The sequence below is a fragment of the Sphaerodactylus townsendi genome, linkage group LG17, assembly GCF_021028975.2.
Source record: "Sphaerodactylus townsendi isolate TG3544 linkage group LG17, MPM_Stown_v2.3, whole genome shotgun sequence".
Taxonomy (NCBI): domain Eukaryota; kingdom Metazoa; phylum Chordata; class Lepidosauria; order Squamata; family Sphaerodactylidae; genus Sphaerodactylus; species Sphaerodactylus townsendi.
Window position 1 is genome coordinate 6,299,968 of NC_059441.1, and position 20,928 is coordinate 6,320,895.

The 20,928-nt window shown below is 57.2% G+C and overlaps 1 protein-coding gene across 3 annotated transcripts in view; it reads left to right on the forward strand.

Annotated features, from left to right (window-relative positions):
• The first annotated feature begins 2,287 nt into the window (after nucleotides 1–2,287).
• The window catches only part of PPIP5K1 (diphosphoinositol pentakisphosphate kinase 1), a 28,363-nt gene continuing 9,722 nt past the window's right edge, over nucleotides 2,288–20,928 (forward strand). For all 3 annotated transcript variants that reach the window (XM_048482053.1, XM_048482054.1, XM_048482055.1), the window contains exons 1-16: nucleotides 2,288–2,373; nucleotides 2,660–2,735; nucleotides 3,009–3,118; nucleotides 3,428–3,513; nucleotides 4,261–4,389; nucleotides 5,020–5,141; nucleotides 5,427–5,609; nucleotides 8,480–8,621; nucleotides 8,717–8,940; nucleotides 10,362–10,489; nucleotides 10,849–10,963; nucleotides 13,782–13,889; nucleotides 13,976–14,092; nucleotides 14,246–14,413; nucleotides 14,725–14,812; nucleotides 16,487–16,609. In XM_048482053.1, coding sequence (XP_048338010.1) covers nucleotides 2,288–2,373; nucleotides 2,660–2,735; nucleotides 3,009–3,118; nucleotides 3,428–3,513; nucleotides 4,261–4,389; nucleotides 5,020–5,141; nucleotides 5,427–5,609; nucleotides 8,480–8,621; nucleotides 8,717–8,940; nucleotides 10,362–10,489; nucleotides 10,849–10,963; nucleotides 13,782–13,889; nucleotides 13,976–14,092; nucleotides 14,246–14,413; nucleotides 14,725–14,812; nucleotides 16,487–16,609 — 2,005 coding nt within the window. The remainder of the gene's footprint in view (nucleotides 2,374–2,659; nucleotides 2,736–3,008; nucleotides 3,119–3,427; nucleotides 3,514–4,260; nucleotides 4,390–5,019; nucleotides 5,142–5,426; nucleotides 5,610–8,479; nucleotides 8,622–8,716; nucleotides 8,941–10,361; nucleotides 10,490–10,848; nucleotides 10,964–13,781; nucleotides 13,890–13,975; nucleotides 14,093–14,245; nucleotides 14,414–14,724; nucleotides 14,813–16,486; nucleotides 16,610–20,928) is intronic.

The following is a 20,928-nucleotide window of genomic DNA, read 5'->3' on the forward strand; positions in this document are numbered from 1 at the left end:
CCCCCACCCCCCCCCCCCCCCACCCCCCCCCCCCCCCACCCCCCCCCCCCCCCACCCCCCCCCCCCCCCACCCCCCCCCCCCCCCACCCCCCCCCCCCCCCACCCCCCCCCCCCCCCACCCCCCCCCCCCCCCACCCCCCCCCCCCCCCACCCCCCCCCCCCCCCACCCCCCCCCCCCCCCACCCCCCCCCCCCCCCACCCCCCCCCCCCCCCACCCCCCCCCCCCCCCACCCCCCCCCCCCCCCACCCCCCCCCCCCCCCACCCCCCCCCCCCCCCACCCCCCCCCCCCCCCACCCCCCCCCCCCCCCACCCCCCCCCCCCCCCACCCCCCCCCCCCCCCACCCCCCCCCCCCCCCACCCCCCCCCCCCCCCACCCCCCCCCCCCCCCACCCCCCCCCCCCCCCACCCCCCCCCCCCCCCACCCCCCCCCCCCCCCACCCCCCCCCCCCCCCACCCCCCCCCCCCCCCACCCCCCCCCCCCCCCACCCCCCCCCCCCCCCACCCCCCCCCCCCCCCACCCCCCCCCCCCCCCACCCCCCCCCCCCCCCACCCCCCCCCCCCCCCACCCCCCCCCCCCCCCACCCCCCCCCCCCCCCACCCCCCCCCCCCCCCACCCCCCCCCCCCCCCACCCCCCCCCCCCCCCACCCCCCCCCCCCCCCACCCCCCCCCCCCCCCACCCCCCCCCCCCCCCACCCCCCCCCCCCCCCACCCCCCCCCCCCCCCACCCCCCCCCCCCCCCACCCCCCCCCCCCCCCACCCCCCCCCCCCCCCACCCCCCCCCCCCCCCACCCCCCCCCCCCCCCACCCCCCCCCCCCCCCACCCCCCCCCCCCCCCACCCCCCCCCCCCCCCACCCCCCCCCCCCCCCACCCCCCCCCCCCCCCACCCCCCCCCCCCCCCACCCCCCCCCCCCCCCACCCCCCCCCCCCCCCACCCCCCCCCCCCCCCACCCCCCCCCCCCCCCACCCCCCCCCCCCCCCACCCCCCCCCCCCCCCACCCCCCCCCCCCCCCACCCCCCCCCCCCCCCACCCCCCCCCCCCCCCACCCCCCCCCCCCCCCACCCCCCCCCCCCCCCACCCCCCCCCCCCCCCACCCCCCCCCCCCCCCACCCCCCCCCCCCCCCACCCCCCCCCCCCCCCACCCCCCCCCCCCCCCACCCCCCCCCCCCCCCACCCCCCCCCCCCCCCACCCCCCCCCCCCCCCACCCCCCCCCCCCCCCACCCCCCCCCCCCCCCACCCCCCCCCCCCCCCACCCCCCCCCCCCCCCACCCCCCCCCCCCCCCACCCCCCCCCCCCCCCACCCCCCCCCCCCCCCACCCCCCCCCCCCCCCACCCCCCCCCCCCCCCACCCCCCCCCCCCCCCACCCCCCCCCCCCCCCACCCCCCCCCCCCCCCACCCCCCCCCCCCCCCACCCCCCCCCCCCCCCACCCCCCCCCCCCCCCACCCCCCCCCCCCCCCACCCCCCCCCCCCCCCACCCCCCCCCCCCCCCACCCCCCCCCCCCCCCACCCCCCCCCCCCCCCACCCCCCCCCCCCCCCACCCCCCCCCCCCCCCACCCCCCCCCCCCCCCACCCCCCCCCCCCCCCACCCCCCCCCCCCCCCACCCCCCCCCCCCCCCACCCCCCCCCCCCCCCACCCCCCCCCCCCCCCACCCCCCCCCCCCCCCACCCCCCCCCCCCAAGAGAGCCTCACCAGTCCCTGTTGGTTGACCAGCATTGACATCAGTAGTTATTGACCCTGGGAACCTCCGCCCAGGAACAGACCCAAGCACGTGAAAATCCATCTTGGTCTAATATGGAGGCTCTACTTACGAGATAATCGGAGGCCCAAACCGTGCCAGATTAATAGGGGCAGCCTTGCTGGCAGCGGCTTGGGGTGGATGCAGGCGTTGTCTCACCTGAGGCTCAAGAGAAGCAGGACTTGCACATCAGTTCTTTTGCAGACAGAAAGGGTCTTGTGCTAGTTCCCCCCTGAAGTGTGGCTTGGTCTGCCAGAGTTGTTTTGTATCATTGTGTGCCTTTGTGGTACCGTTTTGTGTGACTTTTGTTTGGTATGTGTATTTGGAGATCCTGCAGAGTAACCCTGGTTCCTCCATGTTCCTCTCTGTCCAAGTAGTCGGCTTGGCCACTGGGCTGTAGCAGCCCCTCCCCTTGGCCTTCATTCTCCATCAGCACCTTGGAGGGAAATGGGCATGCCCCAGGGGGCTGGGATTTGAAGATGGGGGGGGGGGGATAGGCCAAGGGAGTCCTCTTCTGAGGCCAGATTCCTCCTGTCTTCCCATAGGATGGAGTTGCGCTGTGTGATTGCAGTTATACGGCATGGGGATCGCACACCCAAGCAGAAGATGAAGATGGAGGTGAAGCACACCAGGTACTAAGCTCGGGGGGGTCAGGATTAGAGCATCCTTGGGGAGCTTGGGGGGGGGCTGAACTTGTGGGTGCTAGAAAAGCTGTCTCTTAATGTGCAATGCTTCAGACCTGTGCAATATGTGCAGTGCCCCCCCCCCCTCACCCGCTGGCTGCCTGGCCGGTAGCCCCGGTGGCCTCAGCAGAAGAGAGACTGGCTTAGAGGCTGAATGGCTTTTGGCCAGTGTGGGAAGGAGGTCCGTGGGAACCCACCACTGACGCTGCTGCTGCTGCTGCCGATTGTCCCTCAGGTTCTTTGCGTTATTTGAGAAATACGAGGGTTACAAGACGGGGAAGCTGAAGCTGAAGAAGCCGGAGCAACTGCAGGTGAGGAGCGCGGTGGCCCCTCCTGCCTGGCTGGCTGGTGGGAGGATAAGGAAGCTCAGCGTTTGTGGCCTGGGACTGCAGGGGGCTCCGGGAGGTGAGCCGCATGTGTTTTCTCTGGATGGTGGTGCAGCCGTGGGCCGCGGGACTTCACTGAGTGGCTCCGAGGGCCAGAGGAGAAGAGGGGGCTGAGGCCTGGGTGGGGCTTCTGCCGAGGCTGGCCGCAGCTTTCCGGCCCGTGGCCATTCGCTGCCTGCTGGTCTTTGTCCGTGGCAGGAGGTGCTGGACATTACCCGCGTGTTGGTGCTGGAGCAGGGAGCGCCGGAGGACTCGGAGGCTGAGGAGCAGAAGTCCAAACTGGAGCAGCTCAAAACTGTTCTGGAGATGTAAGGGAGGGTGTTGGGTGGGTTGCCTTCCCGCCTCTGGGTGTTGGGAGGGTGTTGGGTGGGTTGCCTTCCTGCGGTTGCCTTCCTGCGGTTGCCTTCCCGCCTCTGCAGACCTGGGAGCGGCATGGGCTTGCCCCAGGTGCTTGGGGCTCCTGCTCGGTTCCGGGCCATGCAGATTTCGCTCTCTTGGTTCTGCAGCACGTGGCTCAGCGGTGCTGGCCGGCCGGCTGGCCCCAGGTGTGGTCCTGGCTTTGGGAAGTGGAGGGGAGTTGCCTTCAGGTAGCCTCAGCTTCTCTTTCCCCCTGGCAGGTACGGACACTTCTCTGGCATTAACCGCAAAGTGCAGCTGACCTACCTTCCTTACGGGCGCCCCAAAGCTTCCAGTGAAGATGAAGGCAAGTGGCTGTCTGGCTGCTGGGGACTAATCTGGAAGTCTCGTATGGGGGGCTGGGGTGGAGTGGGGGCAGCCCTCGGGCCAGAGAGGAAGAGGAACGCTGGCTCCTCCTTCACAGGCCGCGGTCGCAGTGGAGAGTCCGGCATTCCTTCCCAGGCCAGTGGCAGCTTAGCTGGGAGGGGGAGGCTCTGGGGCCCACTTGTGCTGCTTTCTGAGCTCGCCGGTGGGTTGCGAGGGCCTGCCGTAGGGGCCCGATTAAACCACAAGCCAGCAAAGAGCTTCTGCTCTCTTCTCTCAGCTGTCCTCGGAATTGACCAACTGAGGATAACTGAGTGAAGTTGGTCGATCTAATGGCCTTCTTTCTGCCTGTGGGGTGTGACTTTCTTGACTCCCTCCTCCTACAGCAGCCCAAAGTGCCCCCTCCAGTTCTGCTCTTAGGCAAAAGGGGACCCCCAGGAACAGGATTTCAGGGGAGAACCACAACAGTCCCACCCAACTGGCTCCTGTCCCAGTGTACACCAATACTTAGTGGAAGTGCTGTCTAAATGCAAAATTCCTGCTAGTGAGACACTTTGTGTGGAATGTAAGAGTAACTGCAGGGTGTTTCCCAGCCCGTTTCATGGCTCCTAAAATGGGTAGATGGCCGGCAGGTGCAGTAGTGCCTGGACCTCGCTCTGGCTTGGTCTAGGGAGGGAGGGATGCTGCACTTGTTATTTAATGGGGGGCTATTCTTCCTTTTTGCGTCCAGATGCCCGCAAGGTGGCCTCTCCATCTCTTCTCCTGGTGCTGAAGTGGGGGGGCGAGCTTACCCCCGCAGGGAGAGTCCAAGCGGAAGAGCTGGGCCGGGCTTTTCGCTGCATGTACCCTGGAGGTCAAGGTGAGACCTTGGACTGCCGCTGTGAGGTGGCTGACTGGGACTGGAGGCCTCTGTCGCTGGGTGGGAATAAACTGGTTGTCTGCAGAGAAGAACTTCTGTCCAGGTCTCCTCTGTGTCACACCCAGCCTGTGCAAATTAACATTCCTGCCACATTCCTACTACTGCCTTCCTTTGGATATTTGATGCTGACAAGGTGTTTGCATTCCTGTATTGTGTCCGACCTGGCTGCTTGCTGTTAGCATCACAACCCCCACACTCTCGGTATCAAAACAAGGGGAATTTAGGCAGCCTCGGCAGACCCACGCAGCAGCCTTGACAGTCTCAAAATTCAACACCACAAAAGCCTGCATGTTGTTAGCTAGGACCCTTTTTATGATTTTTCAACTTAAGCTTGTAAAAGCTTTGAGGTTTGTGAGGCTTAATAGTACTTTGTACCCAGAATTTCATCCAGTTTGGCTGAGCAATGTGGCCGTGAGCCCCGGCCCATGTGGCAAAGCAAAGCATAATCTTGGTTGGAGGGTCAGCAGCACAGAAAGCTGGTGGGCGTTCCTCCCCCTCCCACAGGCTTCCGGGCAGCAGCTGGCTTGACCAGAGCTCTTCTTCTTCTTCTTCTTCTCCTCCCCCACCCAGGGGACTACGCTGGCTTTCCAGGGTGTGGCCTCCTTCGGCTGCACAGCACCTACCGCCATGACCTCAAGATCTACGCCTCCGATGAGGGCAGAGTCCAGATGACGGCAGCAGCATTTGCCAAGGTGCTCCCCTTCTTCTCTCCAGGGATGCCGGGGTGGCTGGGGGCCAAGGATCACGTGCTGAGTTTGTAGCCGTGGAACCGCGGAGCAGCTGGTGCCCGACAGTGGGTGCGCCAAGAGGAAGGGCACCCAAGGCGCCTGCTGGCTGGGTGAAAGCAGGCTTAGTTTGAGATGGGGGAGGGCTGTCACCTTTTCATGTTGGGAGAACTTTATCCCTATCAGAATTATGCTCTCTAGAGACCCTGGAGAGGTCGATGCTCATGCACCTCGCTTTCTGCTCTTCTTTAGGGCCTCCTTGCTCTGGAGGGGGAGCTGACACCCATCTTGGTGCAGATGGTGAAGAGTGCCAACATGAACGGCCTCCTTGACAGCGACAGCGACTCCCTCAGCAGCTGCCAGCACCGGGTGAAAGCCCGACTCCGAGAGATCATGCAGAAGGACGCAGAGTTCTGCCAGGAGGACCAGGAGAAGGTAACGGGGGCTCGGGAGAGGGTCCCCTCGCTGCCACTTCTGTTCTGATGCGGTTGGTGGTCTTTCGTGCCCAAGGCAAGAACTGTGGTCCAGGTGGCTGCTGTTCCTCTGAGGCACAGAGTGTGTCTTGCTGCAGAAGGCCGAGAGAGCGTGCTGCCTCCGTGCGCCACCACAAACCAGCCTGGTCTGCTGGACGGACGCCTCCAGATGCTTTTATCGGAGCCTCCATTTTGAGGATAGAAGTCCACGTGGGGACGTAGGTCAGGCTGGACATTCTCCTGATATGTCCCCAGCCTGCTGCTTAACAGACTCCCTACCTGAGGCCTCAGCAGAGGTGGAGCTGCCAGGGGACGGGGGTATGTGTGTTGCACCGGGCCTACGCCTGGAGGGGCGGAAAATCCTCCCCGCGGCGCTCTCTCTCTCTCTCTCTCTCTCTCTCTCTCTCTCTCTCTCACACACACACACACACACACACACACACACACACACACACACACACACATACACTCTCTCTCTCTCTCTCTCTCTCTCTTACCATTGAAATAGTGCAGGTTGGCTCCGCCAGCCTTCAGGCGGAAAACGGCCTGCTGGAAACTACACTTCCCAGGAGACCTTGCGGGCCCCAAGGTCTCCTGGGAAGTGTAGTTCCCACCAGGCCATTTTCAGCCTGAAGGGAACAGGCCGATTCTCCAGCCTGCACTGTTTCACGAAGGTAAGTGGGGGCGGGGGCGGAGGGGAACACAGAATGCGCACTGGGCGCAATCCTGGGGTGGCCAGGAAGGCAGCAGGTGTGAGACCTGTCTGTACCCCCAGTTTAAAAAACTATTCTTACGGAAACAGCTTTCTTTGGGCGCCCAAACAGAGACATTCAGCTTAGCAAAAAAGCACCAGGATATAAATTAGACTTCTACGCTTATATATAAAAGCGGCTCTGATACTTACCCTGTTTCCCCGAAAATAAGCCCTAGCATGATTTTTCAGGATTTTGGGAGGATGCTTGAAATATATATAAGCCCTACTCCAGAAATAAACCCTAGTTACAGATTCCCCGGCGCAGCTGATCTGGTCATGTGGGGGGCACAAAATAATGGAAAAAAATAAGACATCCCCCCAAAATAAGCCCTAACGCATCTTTTGGAGCAAAAATTACTATAAGACCCTTTCTTATTTTCCGGGGAAACAGGGTAGTACCGAGTGTTGCCAGAACGTTTAATATCATGAAAACGAAATCCAGAAAGGTTTTCCTGCTCAGGTGGCATAGCTCCAAACTTAACACTAAAAACAAGCACTAATTTCTAGAAGGCAAACTTTTTCTTACCAGCTGAACTAATGTGACTTTTTTGCTAGGACAAAGCAATCTAGCATTGCAGTTAATGTGGAAAGCTTGCGTTTTAATTAGCCTCGCTGTAAGGAAATGCTACCTGTGTGGAGCTCAGGCTACCCTGCCTGATCCATTTCCATGCTCCTGTTTCTGCTGCCGCAGTCTTTGCTGCTACTCGTTGCTGCTCAGTTGTCCTGACTGAAGGCAACTGTGGTCTCACCCAGGTGCAGTGCCCAGGGGCTGCGACAGGAGACGTGCCAGGGCGTGGCAGAAGTGGTACTGTGGGAAGGTGACAGATGGGTGGTGGTATCCCCAGTCCTGCAGGGGAGACTCTGAGCGGAGATTAACAGGTTAGGGTTGTACATCATTTATGAAGTGTAACCTGGGGTAGGAGGATGAACGGTAGATGCTCTGTGCACGCGCGTGCATGCTGTATGCAATGGAGGAAGACTGCGATGACGCACATGAGGATGATGCCGTTCAGAGTTACACAGCTCTTCCTCAGCCTCTATCCCCAGAGGGGCTAAAGTGGCAGCTAATCCTTACACCAGTGTAAGCTGGGGATACCCTTTGCTGTGCCAGTATGCACCAGCATAGAGCTGAGTGGCACCAGGGGTGCATGATCTGAGTGGGGCAGTAATTGTCCGCTTCTTTCTGGACCTGTAACGTATTCTGCGTTGTCTTCAAGGCCAGCCCCACAGAGAGAGTGCAACAGTAGTCCAACTGGGAAGTCATAGTGTTAGTTCACAGCCAGTTTTATGTTGGTAAATAAAATAGATGTTTTGTGAAAGGAAATCTACAGGCATTTTTTAAAGGCTGAAAGCTGAAAACTCAAACAAATGCAGAAGGGTAACCAAAGTGATGCAAGATGTAAAAGATCCCTAGCTTGCTTTTTTGTGGATAATTTCCCAGATTGCCTTAGCCACATGGCTTCTACAAGAAGCAGGAGATGTGGTCCTGTTTACTGACTGGTAGGAGGTTAAGAGCTCGTGTATCTAATCTGGAGGAACCGGGTTTGATTCCCAGCTCTGCTGCCTGAGCTGTGGAGGCTTACCTGGGGAATTCAGATTAGCCTGTACATTCCCACACACGCCGGCTGGGTGACCTTGGGCTAGTCACAGCTTCTCGGAGCTCTCTCAGCCCCCAATTCCTACACTTCACACAGGGTGTTTGTTGTGAGGGGGGAAGGGCAAGGAGATTGTAAGCCCCTTTGAGTCTCCTGCAGGAGAGAAAGGGGGGATATAAATCCAAACTCTTATTATTATTATTATTAATCAGCAAGAGAAACAGTAAGCCATGTAAATGGAGCAATACCCAGGAAGGTAACTATAAACCAGGCAATTGTAAATGACTAGGAAAAAAAATCTCGGTTTGCTCCTCAGTGCATCAGGCATGAAAGGAAATCTGCAACTGAGTTTTCCTCAGCAGGATGGCGCAGGGGAGGAAGACCTGGCCCTTCTGGCCGGCGGGACTCAGGATGGGGGCTGGTGAGGAGCCCCGTGAGGAGCAGAAGCAGGGCTTAACCGTTTGCTGTGTCCTCTGCTTTCAGTTGGCACCAACCGGCAGCACCTCGCTCATCAAGTCCATGGGAATCATCAAGAACCCCGTGGAGGTCTGCGACCAGGTTTTTGCCCTGATTGAGAATCTTACCTGCCAGATCCAGAAGCACCTGGAGGACCCTAAGTTTGCAGGTGGGGAGAAGAGTGGCGGGCGATGTGTGCAGCGGGCCCCTCCCCTCCTGAGGGTCATGGCTGAGTCTGCCCTGCTGCTGCTGCTGCTCCCACAGACCTCCAGCTTTACCACAGTGAGACTCTGGAGCTGATGCTGCAGCGCTGGAGGAAGCTGGAGCAGGACTTCCGCCTGAAGAACAGGCGCTACGACATCAGCAAGATCCCGGACATCTACGACTGTATCAAGTACGACGTGCAGCACAACACCTCCCTCCAGCTAGAAGGCACGGCTGAGCTTTTTAAGCTGTCCAAGGCTCTGGCGGACGTCGTCATCCCCCAGGTATGGAACACTCTGCCTGGGGCTGTGGGAGAGCTGGGCCCAGGTGGGCAGCAGATGCTGGCTGGGGCGGAACACGTGGGGACGCAGTAGCTGGGTTGCCAGAGACAGGAACTGCTTCACTTGACCTGGTGCAGAAACCAGCAGCTCATACAAGAGCAAGAAACACTTCCGGCAGAGGAAACGCATGTTATGGAAGGTGCCCAACACAAAGGCTCGTTCCGCACATGCAGAATAATGCACGGCCTTCTAAACTGCTTTTCTTCAGTGCTCTTCATTGAAGGCGTGAATAGCAAAAATCCACCTTGCAAACAGTTGTGAAAGTGCGGTTTCTCGAAAGTGCCCATTTAATATCTATGTGTGCGGAAGGGGCCAAAGAGTGAACAAAGCCAGTAGAAATCATATCTGAATGAAGTCAATAAAAGACTCCTCAAACCAAGACATAATACGTATAAAACACACGTGCTTCATAAAAACAAATCATACAGACAAATAGCAGCCTGTTAGACGACTTCCCCTTGTGCTCACCTCCTGCCCACCTCCCTTTACGTTTCCTGCATTATTCTAAAGCAGTTTGCTCAGCTACCTTCTTGCGTTCCTCTGGAGGTCTGAAAGGGAATCCTTCTGAAGGGGGCCTCCGGGAATATCCCCCCAAGGAAAACTAAGGAGAAAATGAAAAACGTGGCTGCACATAATAACGGCCTTGCCTTGTGGCCCTGCACTGCCAGCGTGAGCAGGAAAGGGAAGGAGCAAGGACGGGGGGAGTGGAAGAGCGTGGCTTGGAGGGGGCCTGGGGGTGGCCTGCACTTTCTCGTTACTTGGAGGTGACCCCTCTCCCTGGGAGGTCTACCACTCCAGGTTTCGTCCTCTCAGCTTCTTCCTCTGAGCTGTGAGACAGGCTTAGTTCCTTTGCCTTGATGCCCTTTTTCGGGAGAACGGGTTCAGAGGCCACTTCACTGACGCTGCTTCCCGACTTTGGTTCAGCTTCGGGTTTTCTTCCCCAGGTTCCTCCTTGTCTTGTGGTGTTTTTCTCCCAAACCAGTTGATGAGTGTATCTCCCCGCCCCTTGCCTCCCAGCTGGGAAGGACTCTGGATATGTCCATTGAGTCTTGGGGGCTGTTCCCCCCCCTCTTCCTGCCAAATGTGTGTTATCTGGTCCTTTCACATCTTGCAATACATGTTTCGAGGGCACCAGGCTGCTATATGAAGACCGGTCCATCCTGGCCCCCCAGTGACAGACGGTGCAGCCCAATCCTGAGAACTCTCCTCTCATTCTGGGGACCAGGTCAACACGTACTGATCGGGAGGGCTCTCTGGGCTTCCTGGAGTGATGGGTCACCTGTGGGCTTTGGGAAAGAGGCCCCTCCTTGCCTGCCTTGTGTGGTTTGTCGCTTCTGTTCTCCCTCCCTCTCGTCGCCGTGCAGGAATATGGGATTAGCAAACAAGAGAAGCTGGAGATTGCGGTTGGCTTCTGTCTGCCTCTCATCAGGAAGATCCAGCTGGACCTCCAGAGGACTCATGAGGATGAATCAGTGAACAAACTGCACCCCCTGTAAGGACCGTGGGTGGGAGGGGTGTCAGGTGACCTGGGAATGTCGGGCCGTACCTGCCTCTCCCGATCTGTGCCAGATGCTGCCAAGCTTCCTGCTGGTCGCTGGCGTTGGCTCCTGGCATGTGTGGACGGGTGGGGGGTGGCCACTGGCCATGTCTGCCCAAGGGTGACTCGTGTCCTCTCCTGGCCCTGGGCTGTCACACTGGTGCAGGCTCTGGGTTTCAGAATCAGAGCTGCCTTCCAGTCCCTCTTGGGGCCAGACCACATGGATAGACCAGCTGCACTGTTAATTTATCACCTCCACCCATCTGCGGCCAGCATCATACGTTGCCTGAACTGTGATTCATGGTACTTTCCAGGTATTCAAGAGGGGTCTTGTCTCCAGGGCGTCACGTCCGAACTCGCTTATATTTCACCAGTGAGAGTCACGTGCACTCCCTGCTCAGCATATTCCGCTACGGTGGCCTCCTGGATGTAAGTGTGCTGTCTGCAAAGGGTATGTGACTGCGGGCCAGTCTCCTTCCCCCCGCCCCCTTTCAGTTTTGTGGCAGTTTTCCTGGGGATGCTGCCTCTCTCTAGTTCCCTTCTTAAGGGCGGGAGGGCAACTGCAGTCCTTTGGAATCCACTACTTCTTATAGTAGGTGTTTTGGGACCTGGTAAAAGGACTCAGCAGTGGGCCAGTTTGCGAAACCGTGGCCAGCACAAGGAGAAAGTGGACCGTAGCTGGACAGTGGAAGATGGGGAAAGGGGAGGGCCCAGCAGTCAGGGCCAGAGAATACCAGATTTCCTGAGCCAATGCGGTGAAGACTGTTGTCTTTCAGTATTGTAAATGATCTAACATCTGTCTGAATTGGAGGAGATGGCAGGATCCTCATGGGATCCTGGCAGAGGGAGGGACAGCCGAGGAGCACCCATTTGGGGGCACTGAAGTCGGCAGAAGGAGAAATGGAGAAAAGGAGTTTGTGGGTGGCCTTGGGTCTGAGGATGGGAGCGGTGGCACAGGAGAGTGACACATGATATAAAAGGCAGCAGAGCGGTCCAGGAGAAGGACACGGTTCCATTTGGTAGCGAAGTCATCTTCACTGATTTTGGGGAGGGCGTCAGTGCAGTAAAGAAGGTGGAAATGGTAGAGAAGAGGGCAGTGCCGGGGAAGAGCAGATGCTCTAAGAAATTGGAGGCAAGATGGCCTCCCAGAGCCCTGATCCCTTGACCAGTGGCCTGTATAGTCCAGCATTTGGTTGCACACAGGGACTGGCAAGGAGGCACAACTAGCAGAGCATGGAAGCTAAGCCCCTCACCCTATTGCCCCTCTTAGTAGTGGCCTTTCGAGGTTGAGTGCCTCTGAAGAGGGAGGATCTCTCCTCCGTGAATCTGTCCAATCCACTTTTCCGGCCACCTGTGCTCCTGGCTGTCACTACATGAGAAAGAGCCTGCTGGATCAGACCAGAGTCCATCTTAGGTCCAGCTCTCTGCTACTCGCAGTGGCCCACCAGGTGCCATTGGGAGCTCACCTGCAGGATGTGAACGCAATGGCCTTCATGGGCGTGCTGTTGATCTCCCTAGCACCTGGTCTGCTTAATGCATTTGCAACCTCAGATCAAGGAGGATCAAGATTGGTAGCCATAAATCGACTTCTCCTCCATAAATCTGTCCAAGCCCCTTTTAAAGCTATCCAGGTTAGTGGCCATCACCACCTCCTGTGGAAGCATATTCCAAACACCAACCACACGTTGCGTGAAGAAGTGTTTCCTTTTATTAGTTCTAATTCTTCCCCCCAGCATTTTCAATGGATGCCCCCTGGTTCTAGTATTGTGAGAAAGCGAGAGAGAAATTCTCTCTCTGTCAACATTTTCTAAATTCTGGCCCTGCATAATTTTATATAGGACTTCAATCCTATCCCCCTCAGACGTCTCCTCTCCAAACTAAAGGAGTCCCAAACGCTGCTTAGCCTCTCCTCATAAGGGAAGGAGTGCTCCAGTCCCCTCAATCATCCCTCATTGCCCTTCTTCTGCATCTCTTTTTTTTATCTCTTCGAGCATATCCTTTTTGGAGATGTGGCGACCAGGAACTGAACACAGGACTCCCTAAGTGCTTGGTCAGCATCCACGGGCTTCTTTTTATATAAGGGCATGACAATCCTTGCAGTTTTATGATCAATTCCTTTCCTAATTATCCCCAGCATAGAGTTTGCCTTTTTCACAGCTGCCACGCATTGAGTTGACCTAGAGTTATCCTCATACTTCTCTCTATATGCCTAGGAAAGGCAAGTCCAAGACCAGGTGATAATTGGTTGCATCCTTCTCCATCAGTGGAGGAAGGGATCCTCGTGGGGTTTTGCTGGCTCCTCCTCCTCCTCCTCCTCCTCCCTCTGTGGATGGGGAACTGTCTCTGAAGACCTGAAAGTGACCTGCTCTGCACTGATCTTGTCAGCTTGGGGTAGAAAGAAGTGTTAAGTACACTTGTGCTCTTCAGCCAGTTCTGGTCAGAGAAGCTGTGCAAATCTGGCTTGCCCTCTGGCTGCTGAGCCCTGCAGTTGGCTTCCAGGACACTTGGTGGGGGACACTACTCAGACCTTTTTGTGAGGAACAGGAGTTTATGCGCAGGCTTTTGAAGGGGGGTCATGCGGCTGAGCTGCACCCAGACCTGGCTTTCTTGGCAGGGATGCTTGTGAAATTCTCCTATACCAAATTTATTCCTGGATAGCGGATTCCATATCACCCGACATATTTACTGGAGCAGAGCTCGAAATGCTGGAAGCTGGGATTCTTCTGGCGCTGTATTTGTGGAATTCACAGATAAAGCAGTACAAAGAAACATGAAATTAGGCCCTTCTAATCTAAGTCTGTGTGTGTTGATTTCTTTTTGATCAGGGTTATTTTTGAAGGTGGGTGTATTTATGCTGCATAGCAGCATCCTTCTCTTGTGCTTCTGTGGAAGGGCCGCACAAATAGGTGTGTGTTTTTTTCCTTTTGAGGAAGTCACTCTTTACTATATACCCGTGGTGGCGAACCTTTGGCACTCCAGATGTTATGGACTACAATTCCCATCATCCCCTTCCAGCATGGCCAGTTGGCCATGCTGGAAGGGGCTGATGGGAATTGTAGTCCATAACATCTGGAGTGCCAAAGGTTCGCCACCACTGCTATATACGTTTCAAGAGAACAAGCTTTTTTTCCTTGTGTGGAGTCCATTTGACTTCCTCGTGGACAACAACAGAGCCCAGGTGTGCTGGCCCAGTGGGCATCCGCTGATGTCCGCTCCTTGCCCCTGTGGCTTTGTGTTTCCGTGGCAGGAATCCAGAGACCCCCAGTGGAAGCGAGCCATGGACCACCTGGGGGCCATTTCGGAGCTCAACTACATGACGCAGATTGTTATCATGCTGTATGAAGATAACAACAAGGTGAGGGGCACAGCCAGGAGTGTGTGCGTGGGGGGGGGGGGGAGCCCAGGGCCTCCGTGTGTCTACAGGCCTGGCTGTTTTGGCAGGACCCATCTTCTGAGGAGAGGTTCCACGTGGAGCTGCATTTCAGCCCGGGCGTGAAGGGCTGTGAGAAGGACGGCAATGCCCCGGCAGGCTTCGGCTTCCGGCCCGCGTCAGCAGAGGTGAGTTTGTGGCTGGCTGGTCGCGGCCTCTGCCCTGGCCGTCTGCTCTGCTTCTGAGCTGGTGGGACTGGCCGCCTGCTTGACCCAGCAGATCCAGGCTGGGCTGATCAGCACCGGTAAGGCAAGGCTGGACACTCCGTGTTACCCCGGCAGAAGGAAGCCAACAAACCCGAGCAGGGCAGCCTGGAGGACTTGACCGGGCCCAAGGGAAGGGGTGAAGCAGACCCAGGGCAGCAGCAGCCGGCCCCGCAGCCCACAGAGCCAGTCCACCTGCAGCGACGGTCGCCTCTGATCCGCAACCGCAAGACCGGCTCCATGGAGGTAACTGGGCCTCTTCCAGTGGGGCGCACCTGGGCAGGTTTGCAAGGGACCTCCTGCAGCTTCCAGCTTTTCCCCCTCAACCACTTTTGGTCTGACTGTTTTAGTGGGAAGGTGTCCAGGTGGACTTCTTCTTCCCCACTGCTGGTCTGGGAGTGGGGAGTTGTCTTTCTTTCACAAGCAACTGTTAGTTTCATACACACACAGACACACACACACGCTGGGGCTGGGTTTCATTGGAGACCTTCCCTTTCCCAGTAGGAGTTTTCGGTGGGTTTCAAGGATGGCTGTCGACTGAGGCCTGTTTTCTGCAGGTGCTGTCAGAGTCCTCTTCCAAAGTTGGAGGGTATCGTCTCTTCTCCTACTCCAGACACTCCTCGGAAGTGAAGCAGAGCGGCTTAGGTAGCCTCCTCTCCTACGCCAGTTTGGCTCCGATTCATGGGGGAGCTGTAGCAGGACTGTGGGGGAGGAAAGCTCATGCCACCGCAGGGGGGGGGGGCTGTGCCAGCAGGGGTTGCCGCCCGTCCATCTCTGTGTGCTGATTTCTCTTCTTGGGAACAGAATTGGAGGGTTCCCCAAACGGGAACATTTGCAAGCCCTCCATAGCACCACACCTGGGGCCATCGGATTTGGACTCCTCCAGGACATCTTCTCTCCCCCGGGGTTCACCTGGCACGCTGCAGCAGCACACCTCTGCAGGCCCCAGCAGGCCTCCCACTCCAGGGCAGCCCCTCTGCCTCTTTTCCTGTGCTGCGTGCCTGTTGCAGTCATGTGCATCAGCGTACACCCTCTCAGAAGACGTGGGCTGGGGAATGTGGCTTTGCAGGGTCAAGGCTGAGGATCAGCACGTTTATGGGGCCTTTTCTTACAGCCCAGCAGCCCCTTTTCCTGGTCAAGGGAGCCCGAGGCAGAGATATGAAGAACCAGGCCACACAGAAGGGTCCCAGGGCAGGAGGGGTCTTATCTCCCCTGGGCCCAAACAGGAAAGGACCACAGTTAGCTGTTCATGTGCTGCCATTTCTGTCTGGGTTCTTCAGCCCAGGCCTGTGAAGTGCAGGGGAAGGGGCAGCACAGTCACTCGACTTTGGCAGGACGGTGGTGGAGTGGGGTAGGGTGTGAGTTTCAAGGAAGACTGTGGGGGTGGGTCCTGTCCTTTACTTCTGGAGAACTGGGCGGGTCTCGGGGTGTGTGTGTCTGTCCCCTGTTTGGGCTCTCCTTGCCCAGAGACCGAGCCAGATTCTTGCAGGTAGGAGGCCCCTCCGAGGGCTGTGTCGGGGGCAAGTGTGTCCCGTCACACCCAGCTTTCCTGGTTCATGGCCGTATCTAAGAGACTTTTCCAAAGTCGTTGAAGCTGATCTTGGAGCAGTGAGTCCCAACAGTCAATTCCGCCTTCTGTTCATTCTAGTCTTAATTGGAACCTGCTGCCAGTATCTGTAACTGTGCAGTCCCCTTCTCAGAGTCTGAGTATTCTGGGAGAGAAGATAATGTCGCCACCTCTTCTTCCTCGCCATGCCGCTGTTTGTGCGACGAAGCCCCGGGCTCTCTTTTGGCCCTAGGTTGGCCGGGATTTCTTCCTAGCTGAGAACCTTAGTTTCCCAAAAGGTCCCGCTTCCCCCGGAGGCTGGCTGGGCGGCTGGGACTCCTCGGCAGTCTCTGCCCTGCTTCTGCATCTTGCCACCTTCTCTCCTGTCTCGCTGCTCCTCTGCTCGGTGCCTGGCTTGGGGAGGGGAGGGGGGGGAGATGTGTGTGGGGTCCTATCTTCAGGCAGCAGTGTGTGTGGTGGGCCTGGAGACCTCCTGGCTGTGGCCGCCTCCCCTGGCCCGGCAGCTTGAGGAATCTCTTGGCCGGCTGGCTTGGGAGTGGGACTATTTCCTCCGCATGGGCTCGCCTCTAGCCCCTTCCCACTCTGCTGCCTGTGAGCTAACTTGTGCTGAGGGCGCCCTGAGCGGGCTTCCCTGCCGGTGGAGGCCGGGGGTGCTGGGCGGCCTCCTGGGGACAGCTGGGCCACGCGCTGCTTCCCACCCCCCTAACCGAGTCCTGTGAGTGTGAGGCTAACGGACTGCTGCACCTTTCCAGGGTCGCAGTGCACGGGGCTCTTCAGCACCACAGTCCTGGGAGGCTCCTCCAGCGCTCCAAACCTCCAGGATTACGCTCGGAGCCACGGGAAAAAGTTTGCCTCCGGCTTTTTGTACAAAGATGGTAGGTGCATTCTCTTCCGCAGGCCCCTGAGCTGTGCGGTGGAGGGCAGGTGAGGGGCATCTGCTGACCAGGGCAGGAGGGTGCTCAGCCCCACAGGACTTGCGGAGCGTGGGCCTGGCTCTGCTGCTGCTGCTCTGTGGGCAGGGGGCAGGGGAGGGCTGTGGGAAGACAGCCTTGCCCAGCAGTTAGATCTCACTGCCAAAAACCTTTCAAAGCAGAGACCTCCTGAGGGAAAGGGGAGAGGAGATTTCTCGCTTGGGCTTCTTGTTGAGGGGGGGGGGGGGGAGTCAGAGGGCCGGGGAAAGGAGAGCTGCGGCAGTTTGGCCACGGAAAACCAGGTGGCATGGAGTCACGTTTTTTAGAAAGTCTTTGTAGTTTTTTTTTAAAATGGCATTCTTTTGCCCATGTGAGAGAGTGCCGAAATGGCGGAAGCCCTTTTCTTGCCCTTCAAATTGGAAATGTGCCTTCGCCTGTGGAGGCCTGCCAACTCTTGAAGCTCCTCTTCCTGTGTGGGGATATTTTCAGTCTTTTTGGTTTGGGCATTTTCAGCTCTGGGACCTGGGAGAAGCTGCAGAGGCCCGAGGGGGTGAGTCAGGCCCCCGGGGCTTCCGAAAGCTGGCTTCTCTGTAGCTGCAGCCCCTCCGACGGTCTGGAGGGTATTTAGGGGCTTCTGCGTGCCTCAAGCAGGAGCAGAGTACTCAGCCATTAGACATGGTGGGTTTACTGGTGTTCTCGCTTTCCAACCGTCTGCTTCTGTTTGGGTTCAGACACAAACTTTAAAAGGTGGCTCAGTCAACTATGTACCTGCCTTCATGTGTTTCATGAAGAATAATTGCACACTGATTTGGTTGCAGCAGAGCCTGTTTTTTTCTTTCAAGAAGCCCCACTATTCTGTCAAAACGGAGGAGGGGGAGGTTGCACTGTTTGGCCCCCTCCCTGGCTGGGCGGGTGGGCAGCAAGGAGGGGCTGCTGCCCGGAGGGAAGGCAAGGAGTGTCTGGCCGCTCCTTTCAGGCCCCAGGAGGGCGGCCACTCCCACCTGCTCCTCCAGTGCGTGGGAAGATGTCACAGGAGCAGAGCAAGACTTTTCCTGAGGGGGGAGGAGGACCCTTTTTCTCAGCGGGGCGGAACAAAATTTCTTCACTTCCTTTCTCCTTTCTGCTCGGATCACCCAACTTCCAGTTTCTTTCCTGCCTCGGATAGGGAGAGCACGTCAGCCATAGGCTTTTTTTGGCTTTCTTCTCGCCTCAAATCTCTTTCTTGCCTCTTGCTTCATCCCATGATACCATTTTCTTCCTTTTCATTCCTTAGTGTTAGAGGAAGGCAAAAAGCACTTTTTAAAATTTGGGGGCCAAAATCTGCATCTTCAAAATGGCATGCAGGTCAAAGGAGGGGGGGCTTCTCTGTGACGGAGAGCCCCAAGCCCCTTCTGCTGGCGGTGAAGCCAGTGGTGACGACGTCCACACTCTCCCGGGACCCAGTTTTCTGGACACCCATGAGGCTGGGAGCGGACCACAGGGCAGACGCAGCAGAAAACACGGCCTCTTTTCCCAGCAGGTGGGAGGCACTGATGACACTTTGCTGCGGACAGGCGATTGCTGCCCCGAGGCCTCTCCCCAGCCGGTCAGATTGGCAGAGGAGGGTGAGGCAATAGACTCCGCAGCGGAGGGCAGGCAAGATCGATCTTGAATGAGCACTTAAAACACAGTGAAATATCAAAGATGAGGCAACTTGGGTGCTCTACCAATCTTTCGACTCAGGCTTGAAGATTTATTTCAAATAGATGACATCCTAATCTATTCTACTTCTGATGATGCTCCCGGTGAAATTGACAAGAGTGAATTGCGTGGGTTATTTGAGTAACCTGTGCAGCTCATAAACTTAAGTAACTTGAGCAGCAGGGGGCCACTGCCATGCGGCTGCGTGTGTGTATGTGTGTGTGTGGGGGTCACCTGTGACCTCCAAGTCAGGCTTTGCAGAAAGGACTCTCAGGTGTTCTGCAAACAGCACTCTTCATCTTACGCAGTCCTTTGTGGACCTCTCTGCATATGTGGGATTCTGAAAAGAAAGGAGAGCAGCTGTTCGAGAGGTCTACTTATTTCCACCCTAGACACGGTCCCATGGGCTTGCTTCCACGCCAGGCCCTTTCAGGGATTTCTGAGATCGTATCAGATGGATGTCATGTACAAAAAGGATCAGTGACTTTTCAGAGAGAAGTCAAACCTAACCTACATTGATGGCCAGTCTACTGGAACCTCTGTCAGGGGAGGACCTACATCAAAAGACAGCCAGGTGCAGATCTGCCCAGGTGTGAGCCTGAAGGGCTGGGGAGCTGTTCTGAACAACCAACCAATTCAAGGCTGCTGCTTGGAGGTAGGCGCCAAACTTCCCATCAGCATCTTGGAGACAAGGACCGTCTTCCCGTGCCTTCCTGAAATTCCAACGGTGCATTCAGAGCAGACACAGGCTGATCCACACGGAGAGGAATTTCCAGGATTCTACAAGGGGCCGAGAAACACCTGCTGTCCATCCAGGTGGGACACGTCCAGGGCAAGCACCGTCTACAAGTGGACCTGATGAGCAGGCAAGACATGTGCTGCACCTTCCCCTGCACTTCACGGACAAGACAAGACACCTCAAGAAGCAGAGTGGGAACCGGACCCTTTGCTCTTCCAAATGATCACCTTACACCTGGGGCAACTGGCCATAGATCTCTTTGCCAGTGTCAACAATCATCGGATGAGGAGGTTCATGGTAAAGTCCTGCCCACCCCCCACCCCCATTGGCAGAGGCCACAGACTCATTCACATCCAATTGGCTGCCTTTCAGAGAGAGAGAGAGAGAGAATGTCGTGGCTCCCTGCTGGCCGAGATGTCCTTGGTTTTTTGTAATCAGGGACCTGGTGGTAGTTCCACTTCTACCCTTACCAGTGACCTAGGAGGACATGCTGAATCAAGGTCCTGTATTTCATCCACAGCCTGGATGGTACAAGTTGACCATGTGGCTATCGAATGGAGAAAATACATAAGAGCTGGTCATCGATGTCCTTACGGCCTCCAGGTGCTGTTCTGCAGTGAGAATCTACAACTCCACCTGGAAGGCCTTTGTCAGATGGTGGAGGGAAAAGAGCACTGATCCTAACAAACCACACCTTTCTTACATCTTAGAATTCCTGAACAGTGTGGTTGTCTCCGGGCTGAGAAGTTCCACACTTAGACGTCAAGTCACAGTATTAGCTACCATCCTTCCTCAGTACAGGAACATGCCTCTATATCCAGACACCCTCACGTGCAGAGATTCCTCATGGGAGTCCCGCAGATGGAACCTCCACAATCACATAGGTTCCCTGCTTGGAGGCTCCATACTGTTCTATCTGCGTTAACCAAACCGCTGTTTGAACCAGTACAGTCTGTTCCACTGAAATAGCTTTGCATGAAGACACTCTTTCTTATAGCTGTTGTTTCAGAGCTTGGAGCCCTATCTGTTAAGCTGGGACTTTGTACCTAGGGCTTATTTTCAGGGGGTGTCTTATTTTTTTCCATGATTTTGCGCCCCACCCCCCACCCCCCGTGACCAGATCAGCTGCACCATGGAATCTGTAACTAGGGCTTATTTTTGGAGTAGGGCTTATATTTCAAACATCCTCAAAAAATCCTGAAAAATCATGCTAGGGGTTATTTTCAGGGTAGGTCTTATTTTCGGGGAAACAGGGTATTTTCCATCTTGATAAGGTTGTCCTATGAACTGACCCGGCATTCAAGCTGAAGGTTGCCACCAAGTTTCACACCCAACAAGAGATTTTTCTTCCTACCTTCTCACTAATCTCATCCAAGAGAAAGGCTCTGTCACCCCCGGAGGTTAAGAGCTCCCTCAAGGCTTTCATCCTCAGATCTCAACCAATTAGGAAATCAGAATTTGTATTCATCAACATATGTCCCCCTAACATGGACAATCCCATGTCCAAGGTTACCATTCGTTCCACACATAGGAGATGCACAGCCGAGGCATACAGACCACAAAACATGGAGGTTCCCTCTGGAATCACCTCTCACTCAATCCACAGCTCCACTACCAATGCAACCTTAGCTAGGAATGCTTCAGTAGAGGACATCTACAGGGCTGCTACTTGGTCCTCTATGTTCATATTTATCAGACATTACAAAAGTAACTCACTTAGCGCAGCAGACACCATCTTTGAAAGATGCATATTACAACACATAGTAGAGGGTTAGACGATGGCCAATGGACACTGCTTTTGGAGATCCCAATCAAGATGTCCTCCTGCCCCATCCAAGAATGGATTATTGGATGCTCACCTTGA